The sequence below is a fragment of the Heterodontus francisci genome, chromosome 10 (assembly GCF_036365525.1).
Source record: "Heterodontus francisci isolate sHetFra1 chromosome 10, sHetFra1.hap1, whole genome shotgun sequence".
Classification (NCBI taxonomy): Eukaryota; Metazoa; Chordata; class Chondrichthyes; order Heterodontiformes; family Heterodontidae; genus Heterodontus; species Heterodontus francisci.
Window position 1 is genome coordinate 60,852,987 of NC_090380.1, and position 10,898 is coordinate 60,863,884.

The 10,898-nt window shown below is 40.9% G+C and overlaps 1 protein-coding gene across 1 annotated transcript in view; it reads left to right on the forward strand.

Moving 5' to 3' along the window:
* nsun3 (NOP2/Sun RNA methyltransferase 3) overlaps positions 1 to 7,457 on the forward strand; it is a 70,310-nt gene extending 62,853 nt beyond the window's left edge. Inside the window, exon 6 of the mRNA XM_068040604.1 lies at positions 5,452 to 7,457. Within this exon, the coding sequence (XP_067896705.1) occupies positions 5,452 to 5,713 (262 nt within the window). The 3' untranslated portion in view covers positions 5,714 to 7,457. The remainder of the gene's footprint in view (positions 1 to 5,451) is intronic.
* The last annotated feature ends 3,441 nt before the right edge of the window (positions 7,458 to 10,898 follow it).

Sequence of the window (10,898 nt, forward strand, 5' to 3'; positions counted from 1 at the left end):
GATCATGCCAGAAAATGATAATGATTAACACTACTTATCAAAAGTAGAGTTTTATCTACTTGTGTATAAGAATTGGGATGTTTCGCCAAATATAGTAGACAGCAAATTGAGAGAGCGATGCAGGGAACCTCAGTGGTTAGGAAAGCCATTGACCAGTTGGCCATTGAAAGCTTATGTTGAATAATACATGAAGTAGAAAATACTTCCACTTGTCAGAATACTTTTCTTATGGATAGAGCCATTGACCATTTAAGCAAATAATAGGTCAACTATTCAACTGCACTGAATTAGTACTGTTGCGATAGTGCCTCACAGTGTACTGTTGTCATAGTGCCACACAGTGTACTGCTGTGACAGTGCCACACAGTGTACTGCTGTGACAGTGCTACACAGTGTACTGCTGTGACAGTGCTACACAGTGTACTGCTGTGACAGTGCCACACAGTGTACTGCTGTGACAGTGCTACACAGTGTACTGCGTTGACAGTGCCACACAGTGTACTGCTGTGACAGTGCCACACAGTGTACTGCTGTGACAGTGCCACACAGTGTACTGCTGTGACAGTGCCACACAGTGTACTGCTGTGACAGTGCTACACAGTGTACTGCTGTGACAGTGCTACACAGTGTACTGCTGTGACAGTGCTACACAGTGTACTGCGTTGACAGTGCGACACAGTGTACTGCTGTGACAGTGCGACACAGTGTACTGCGTTGACAGTGCTACGCAGTGTACTGCTGTGACAGTGCTACGCAGTGTACTGCTGTGACAGTGCTACGCAGTTTACTGCTGTGACAGTGCTACACAGTGTACTGCGTTGACAGTGCTACACAGTGTACTGCGTTGACAGTGCTACACAGTGTACTGCGTTGACAGTGCTACACAGTGTACTGCGTTGACAGTGCTACACAGTGTACTGCGTTGACAGTGCTACACAGTGTACTGCGTTGACAGTGCTACACAGTGTACTGCGTTGACAGTGCTACACAGTGTACTGCGTTGACAGTGCTACACAGTGTACTGCGTTGACAGTGCTACACAGTGTACTGCGTTGACAGTGCTACACAGTGTACTGCGTTGACAGTGCTACACAGTGTACTGCGTTGACAGTGCTACACAGTGTACTGCGTTGACAGTGCTACACAGTGTACTGCGTTGACAGTGCTACACAGTGTACTGCGTTGACAGTGCTACACAGTGTACTGCGTTGACAGTGCTACACAGTGTACTGCGTTGACAGTGCTACACAGTGTACTGCGTTGACAGTGCTACACAGTGTACTGCGTTGACAGTGCTACACAGTGTACTGCGTTGACAGTGCTACACAGTGTACTGCGTTGACAGTGCTACACAGTGTACTGCGTTGACAGTGCTACACAGTGTACTGCGGTGACAGTGCTACACAGTGTACTGCGGTGACAGTGCTACACAGTGTACTGCGGTGACAGTGCTACACAGTGTACTGCGGTGACAGTGCTACACAGTGTACTGCGGTGACAGTGCTACACAGTGTACTGCTGTGACAGTACTACACCTTGTACGGCTGTGACATTGCTACACAGTGTACTGCTGTGACAGTGCTTCACAGTGTACTGCTGTAATACTGCTACGCCTTGTACTGTTGTGATAGTGCCTGACAGTGTACTGTTGTAATAGTGTTTCACAGTGTACTGTTGTGATAGTGCTACACAGTGTACTGTTGTCATAGTGCCACACAGTGTACTGCTGTGATACTGCTACGCCTTGTACTGTTGTGATAGTGCCTGACAGTGTACTGCTGTGACAGTGCTACACCTTGTACTGCTGTGACAGTACTACACAGTATACTGCGTTGACAGTGCTATACAGTGTACTGCTGTGAAAGTGCTACACCTTGTACTGCTGTGACAGTACTACACATTGTACGACTGTGACATTGCTACACAGTGTGCTGCTGTGACAGTGCATCACAGTGTACTGCTGTAATACTGCTACGCCTTGTACTGTTGTGATAGTGCCTGACAGTGTACTGTTGTGATAGTGTTTCACAGTGTACTGTTGTGATAGTGCCTGACAGTGTACTGTTGTGATAGTGTTTCACAGTGTACTGTTGTGATAGTGCCTGACAGTGTACTGTTGTGATAGTGCTACACAGTGTACTGTTGTCATAGTGCCACACAGTGTACTGCTGTGATACTGCTACGCCTTGTACTGTTGTGACAGTGCCTGACAGTGTACTGCGGTGACAGTGCTACACAGTGTACTGCGTTGACGGTGCTACACAGTGTACTGCGTTGACGGTGCTGCACAGTGTACTGCGTTGACGGTGCAGCACAGTGTACTGCGTTGACGGTGCTACACAGTGTACTGCTGTGACGGTGCTACACAGTGTACTGCTGTGACGGTGCTACACAGTGTACTGCGTTGACGGTGCTACACAGTGTACTGCGTTGACGGTGCTACACAGTGTACTGCGTTGACGGTGCTACACAGTGTACTGCGTTGACGGTGCTTTACAGTGTACTGCTGTGACAGTACTACACAGTGTACTGTTGAATGTCTGCTTTCTAATATTAGTCCAAAGCTGTAGGTGCAGGACACCATTTTAGAGGCCATTTTCATCTGATGCCTAATGAGCTATGAATTATTTGCCACTTATTGGCATCATTTTTTGTGTCAATCTGATATATCCATTTGAAAAAAAATCAGATATGAAAATGACACAATTACGTGGTCAAAGTAAAACAAGTAATTTCTTTCCTAAGTACATTTCTCATTAAATCATATATACTTTACAAGCATTCACAATAGGAAATGATCCTGCGGTACTAAATATATATCATGTAAAACTGGCTTTGTTTACATTAGAGGTACTGGAATGAAACAGTGTCTCCGAAACACAATGATTCACTAAATCAACAGCACTGTATATAGTGTGGAGGTAGAAAATTGTTTAACTATCTGTGCGCGTCATTTATCAGATTATCAAAGATGCAGTAAAAGTGAGGTTGCATCAGCTGCAATGTGCTTTAGTTGAAAGTAAATTAGCATTTTGCTGCTTGATGTGTATGAAAAATATTTGTTTGCTTTGTTTCATCTGATAATTTGTGACCTACAAGGCCTTCATCCTTCTAAATGCTTAACAACGATGCTGAGGGAATCACCCTTTACTGGAAACTGGGCTTCGATCCATAATGCATATCCTTATTGAATCAATTCTTTCTTTATTGACTTAACAGTTGCTATCTGTTTCTCAGGAACTCATGATTCCTGTAATCCATTTAGTACAAGCACACTAAATTTCAGAATTACATAAAATAAGATTTATATGGACAGGTGCTCACTACAAACTGCCAAATATCACAGTCTTTTGTAATGTTAACTTTTAAAAAAATCTTTTCAAATGATTATCACTTTACTGTTATAAATTGAATTAGGGAACGGGTTAATTGAGCATAACACTTATTTGGAAAGTCCTTTTTCCATAAGGTTGCTATTTTTACATGTCACCAAAATATGTTACCATCTTAGAATGCTTGATTTGGGATATCAGTCTTAAGTCAAGTGTGTATTTAACATGCTGCTATACTGTCTTGGTAATTACTTTTATTATGTGTTATAACTGGTATAGATCCAACAGATCTATTTCATCAAGAAATTTATAAGATTGATAATATGATTTGAAGTATAGTCCCATTTATATCTATAATAATATTGATGGTGGGCAGGGTCCCTGACATTGGGCAAAATGGAGGTATGGACCCCACTGTGGGAAACAGAGTCCTGGCAGTGATTTTCCCCAAATTGGTCAATTAGTGACCAGAGGGTGGGTTTGCCATCTAATTAAGGATGGCGGGCAGGCTCTCAAAGCTGGAGGGTCAATAGGAGGCCCTGCAGCTTGGAAGGAGCAGCCGCAGCAGCTGGGCCACCATTGTGGAGGGAAAATGATTGTGGAGAGTGTCCTGCGACTGCAGCTGTGGCCAAGCAGGTAGGGAGGGTCTCAAAGTCTACCTGGAGTGCTGCCTCGCCACCCCCCCACCCCAGTCTGCCACCTGGTGGCCACTTCCAGGCAGCTGAAGCTAGTCCCCAATATCTCGGGAGCCTGCAGACCGACTGGAAAAATGGCTTAAATAGGCCATTAATTTGCCTCAGTTGGCAGCAGGTAGCAATTCCGATCCCTGTGCCGCATCCGGAAAATGACCTGGGAGGCATGATGATCCCAGCACACCGGCCGGTGGCACAAATTTTTGCACCCGCCCACCCCATTACTTAATCCATATGGGGGCGAAAATTCAGCCCAAGGCTCTGCAATTGAAAAAACATGAGAGAATGAACCGGGTTGAAAAATATCTTTGACAAATCCACGTGTGTTTTACTGAAAGGTTGATCTAAAAGACTGTTATATGTTTTTTTTACTTCATTCATGGGATGTGGGCATCGCTGGCATTGCCAGCATTTGTTGCCCATCCGTGATTGCCCTTGACATCTGATTGACTTGTTAGGCCATTTCAGAGGGCAGTTAAGGTCACATGTAGGCCAGACCAGGTAAGAATGGCAGATTTCCTTCCTTAAAGGATATTAGTGAACCAGATGGGTTTTTATAACAATCGACAATGGTTTGGTGGTCACCATTAGACTAGTTTTTAATTCCAGATTTATTAATTACATTCAAACTTCACCATCTGCCATGGTAGAATTCAAACCCATGTCCCCAAAGTATTGGCCTGGGTCCGTGGATTACTAGTCCAGTGACATCACCACTACGCCGCCACCACCTCCCCCGGTATATATTTATACATTTGTGCAAATATCAATTGGTTTAATTGTCCCCGTGCTATTTTTAGCAGATTTGTTAATGCATTTACTTAAATTCATGTTTTTCATGTTGTCAAGCAATCTATTTTATTTTAACCCTTTTATTTTAAATTGTTTAATGTCTATTAAAATAGTGCAAAGAGAAATGTATGCAAATATATTAAAAGGGTGCTCTAAAAATGGTTCACAGAGGAATTGAATCCACAGGTAGGTTACCTTTTTGATGGAGTACTTTCATTATATAGCTGCTAGAAATGCTTAGCTTTAAAAAAAAACTATGTATATGTTGCGGGATTCCAATACTAACTCTACTTCGAGAAGAAAGTTTTATGTGAACTGATAACTTTTTCTTCTGTCTTTCCTAGGTATTAATACAGAATTGAAGTTCAAAATTAAATCATATTTTCTTCCATAAGTGGCCAATTCTTGTTTCAGAAACATTATTTATTGCTTGAAATTTTTACTGCAACCTAGATTGATTGAGGGTGCACCATGGCACAACTTGAAGCCCAAATAAAAAGTACTGTTTCATAGAGATGATGCATTATGAAAAGTTATTTTGCTGTCTAGTTACAGAAATAAAAGATCCATTTTTCAACTTGCTGTTCTGTGTCTGATGGAAGTGACCTAACTGTCTCTTTACTGGTGACTTGCAGGTCAGCTGTTGAGGCATTGCGTCCTGGAGGGACAGTGGTTTATTCTACATGCACGCTGTCTCAAGCAGAAAATGATGATGTTGTGGCCTCTGTCTTGAATTCTTATGACAACATTCAGGCTGTGGATTTAACAGACTTAGCATGTTCCCTCTCTCATAATTTCACATTTGCTGAAGGTGTACAGCATGGACAGTTAATCGTGCCAGAAAGGGGTCAAATTTGGGGCCCTATGTATGTCAGCAAATTGTGGAAGTTGCACTGATTTACAATTAAGGTATGAATTTAATAAATAGATGGATATGTATGGTAATAGTTGCAATCATATCAGGCTCAGCTTGCTCAGGGCTTTGTACATACTTATTAGTACAGTTTCTACAAGTTAATTTACTTCACAAACTATAAAGCTCAGAAATTGTTCAAATGTATGAAAGATTTAGCTGTGAGAATGGTTGAGAGAAATATATATGGTAATTATGAACACTATCTTTTTAAGAAGTTTTGAGTCCCATGTGTTGCTAATTAAATGGCATGTTATATTTATGATTTGTAACTGTACTCTGACCATAATATACTTGCTATAACTTTTTATTTATTCACCCCTTATGGGCAGAGCACTTTATCAAAAGGAAAAGATGGAGATGCTTATTGTATCCAAATAAATAAATATACACAAGAAATAATTATATAAAGATGGTACAATAGAATTTTCGGTGTCTGAACTACCTCCAACGGTGTTTTGTTGGAGGTCTGTACCTCTCTGAGAATGAGTTCAAGGGAATAACCAGACCATCTCAGCTAGAGACTCAGCAAAATAATAGGCTTCAGCTCTCATAGGCTTCAGCTCTCAGTATGTATTTGTGCCTACAACTCTCAGAATATATATAAATACGACTGGCATCAAAACTGGCCATTCATGGAGCTAAGACTTGCTGTTTGTAGACCCTCCCTATTATTCACTGATATAACAATAGGAGCACCGAGGACAAATCCCCTTTTTTCCAGAGAAATTATCTTAGGACAAGAATTTTTTTTATATATATAACATCAGAACAAGGTTAATGTGTGAACTCCAATTTTGTAAGTAAAAGTGCTAGTTAATTTCCTCCAACTACAGTTGACAAGTACAGTAAGAAAACCAAACACAGAAACAAAAACAAGAAATGCTGGAATCACTCAGCAGGTCTGGCAGCATCTGTGGAAAGAGAAGCAGAGTTAACGTTTCGGGTCAGTGACCCTTCTTCGGACCCTTCCGAAATTATGGTGGCCACTGCCCCATTCCAGTTGTGCTAACATTTAACAGGTGATTGGGCTCTGTAACATCTCGCACCTCATTAGTTAACGATCCTGTTGGTGAAATCCAATGAAATGACAGGTAGATAGTGTTTGCTGTAAGAAAGAAAAGGTTTAGATAAATGTATTATATAGTAACATTACATCAATGAAATGAATGATGGTGTTTTGTTTTCTGAAACGCAAGTGTTTTTCGGAGCATTGTTGTCTTTAGTAGTCATACAAAGTAAACCTGGACTGGCAACAGTGGTGCTTGCCCTATCCACCTCACGTCTCATCTCTAACAATGTAGCCCCAGTCTTGAAATCTGAAGAGCACTCTGCACTGTTCTTAGTGACATTTCCATTTTCATGCTTTTGAGAGTGACATTGTCTGTGAAGTTTTATTCACAGAGGACTAATTGGAAGCAGCCACTATTCATTCCATTTCAACTTCTAGCTACTGCTGAAGCAAAGTGATATTTTTGTTTATTCTCACTTACTGTGTTTGACTCCGGGTCATTGGAGGTGAAGGGCTGTGCATAGTATGCCCACTCTAAGCTGCAGTGTCGTAACCAGGGATATCACAATCTGTAAATGACACTATGATGAGTGAAAACATTGTGATATTCTTTCATTATATAGGTTACAATAACTATTATAATTAGCATTTCTATTGACAAAATTGTTTCTGAAATGTACTTTTTTTTTCAAATAAAGATGCTTTAATACTAGTGCATAGTTTTTATTTTGATGTCTTCATGAATCAGGATATTTTAGAAAGGAATACCATGGAATTAGAAGTAGTAACTTGGGATATTTTCTGTGAATTTGCTAAAATATATTTTGACAATTGTCCTTTTAAAAAATCCTGACTTGATTGCAATAAGCCAACTTCAATCAGCTTGTTTGTTTTGTGCAGTATTTTTCAGTTTTCAGCTACTGCTGTGAAACATTCTTTTCAATTGAAAGGTGATCTCCTTTAAACCAAATAACCTAAAAAGCTCCTTTTTTTTTACCAATTTGTGTATCATAATTACCAGCATTTATATGTTAAAAGTCATAGTGAATAAGATATGATTTTCCTCAACACATGGCATCCATTGCTGCAGGTTTAATGTTTCACTTTGTATGCCAAGCCTTTTTTGTAAAATACAGTACCAGTGTGTTTATATTGGATTGTTCATTCTTTAATAGAATTATCACTATCACCTAGCACGATTCCTTCTTTTCACCAGAAACACTTGGCAATATGGAAGCTTTAGCATGTGCAAAGTAACAAACAAGATGGTAAAATCTGATGTTTATTTCACTTACAAAAAGGACCAGCTTGAATTTTTTTAATAGTCTGTTTCATTTTCAAATAGAGACTAATTACATTACCAACCTGTATATTATCCGGGAGTGAAATCTACTGTGTACAAAAAAGACACATCCTTTCCAGTTTTCCAAATAGCACACAAAGTACCCCATTCTTAAAACCTTTTGAAGAATTTCACATTCTCTCAAAGCTGTAAATAGATGAAATATAATCTACCAAATTAATTTGTAGACTTAATGTTAATTATGGCCATATTCAGGCTGAATACAGTAGTTACATTGGGCTGAATCTCACTGGCTCCTAGTTGGCAGGAATGCGTTTGAGGTCCGGTAAAATAGACGGGAGCCATGTCGGGATGGTTCCTCATCGCTGTCCTGGCGCCAGGGAAGTTTCCCAGTGGCGGGCAGGAGGCTGCCTGCAAGGTGGATCAGGTGCCCACTCCATGGAGGCGGGCAGCTGATTTGCATTATTAAGGGCCCCAATTATGGGCCATTTTACAGGGGAGCTGGAATTTTTCTGATGGCAGAGTGGTCCCCTGCCCCATGGGGAGGCTGCCAGTTTCATGGAGGTTGCCTCCCTGTGGCAGCCTGAGTTAAGCCATCAGACCTGGCGACTCCATGGCCCAAAGAGGGGGGCTGCGGGCACGAAAGATGGCCCCTGTGCCCCAACGATCCTCCTGGAGGCAATTCCCCACCGCTCTGTGCGCCTGCCACCCTCAGACATCCTAAATTTTAATTTTTAAGTACCTGTCAGTGCCCACCTCTCCCAATGGCGCTGCTGAGGCTTCCGAGCTGCCAGCCCTCTTATTGGGCCAGCAGCATCAGCAGTAAAATCACTGAGCCAGTCCTGCTGCCAGCAAGTGAGGGCTCGGGATCCACTTTTTGCCCTGATGTCAGGGTTCTGAAGCTTGCAGTAAAATTCAGCCCTTTATTTCAGTGGGATATGATACCACTATGTAGGTTCATGCGAAGGATTTTTATCATCATAGGATATTAATCATTCTGAATTGACTTTTGGTAGTGCACAGACATGCCTGTTATTTTAGGACTGTTAACTTTTAAGTATGCCTATTTTAATAAACCAGGTTGCCCCAGTGTCATCCTCTAAGCATCATATTTTATGTTCCTTAACATTAAATCGACCAAAGTTTTATTTGAAGTAACAGTATATAGCTATATACAGATTCAGTTCATGCTTTGGATGTGACTTTTGCTGGAGATTGGGAGCAGAAAAATATAAAATCTTAAGAGTGAAAACAAAAAGTTTTCAAGTTCAAATTTGTTAGCCGTGGCTTAGTTGGTAGCACTCTTGCTTCTGAGTCAGAAGGTTGTGGGCACAAGCCCCATGCCAGGGACGTGAGCACAAAATCTAGGCTGACACCCTAGTCTGAGGGATTGTTGCACTGTCAGAGGTGTCATCATTGAGATGGGATGTTAAGCCAAGGCCCCTTCTGGTGTCTCAGGTGGATTTTAAAGATTCCATGGCACTATTTCAAAGAAGAGCGGGGGGAGAGCGGTTCTCCTCAATGTCCGGGCCAATACTTATCCTTAACCCAACCCAACAACTGAAAATAGACTGCTTGTCATTGCCACATTGTTTGTGGGACCTTGCTGTGCATAAATTGGGTGCCATATTTCCGACATTAAACAGTGGCTGCACTTTAAAGTATTTCATTGGATGTAAAGAGCGTTGGGACATCCTGAGATCATGAAATGTACTTTATAAAATTATTCTTTTTAAAATGGTCTGTCTGGACTAAAGCAATGAAGCAATGGAATTGAATTTGCTCTGGTGTCTTTTCTGCTTTCCAAGTGTTTAAAGTTAAATCTACTGTTAAAATCTTTAAATTTCAGTAGCACGAAAAGAATGTTTCTACAATCTGTCCTAAAAATAGGGTACACACTGACTTGTCTTTTAACTTTTTTTTAGTAACTTTATTGTTCAATTTATACTCCCCAGGCTCTTTGGGCCGCCATTTGTGAAGCTCGCCGCCAAGATCCAGCCCCATGTGCTTATAATTTTCATTCACATATAAGTTTGTGATCAAACTTGAAACTGCTAAATCATTTTTGAAAGGGTTATTTTTTTATACAATCATTTGGACAGTATTTTTCAATGCAATGAATTTCTCTGACCTAGTGGATATTACTGCCTTGAAAGCTTAGAGTATTCAACTTTGCTTTAAACTTGAGTTGACATGGCAAAAAAAATGCACTTACAGTTCACATGTGTCACAATAAAAAATGCTGTTAACCCTGATGTCAGCGGTGGTTGGGGATTTATGAAGGATAGCAAACAGAAATGAGAAGTCTGTTGTGGCATTAGTTCTCCCATAGTCACGCCTTTGCTACAAAAAGGTCAGGGCCACAAATAGATGGAATGAAGCACTAACGCATTATAAAGTCTGTAGCGGGAGGTACTGTTTTTGTGTTTTGCGGAAAAAACACTGGAAGCCTTACAATGATAACGACTGATGACCTATATCGAATTCAGATATTGAAGAATAAGGAGGAACAACTGCTTTGTTTTCTAAAAGAAATGGGTAGCTAGTTTGGTTAATTGAATGACCTCAGGTTTGATGAAGTAAAACCTCTATTGAGCTATTAGCCTGACTATGCTGGGTTTTCATTTGAGGGTTTTCTCACCTTTTGCTGCAATTCTACTCCATGGATTTTTTTTTACCATGAAGAATCAGATGGAAAATTTTTCCATTACTTACTTTACTACTACAGAGTGATATGTGACATCTGTGTGCAACATTTGTCCTTCCTTGATGGCGGAAAAGGTGTACCCTCCAACAGGTAAGATGGTAAGCCACCTCCCAAATGCACCACACAATTCTGGCAAAACTTTGTAGA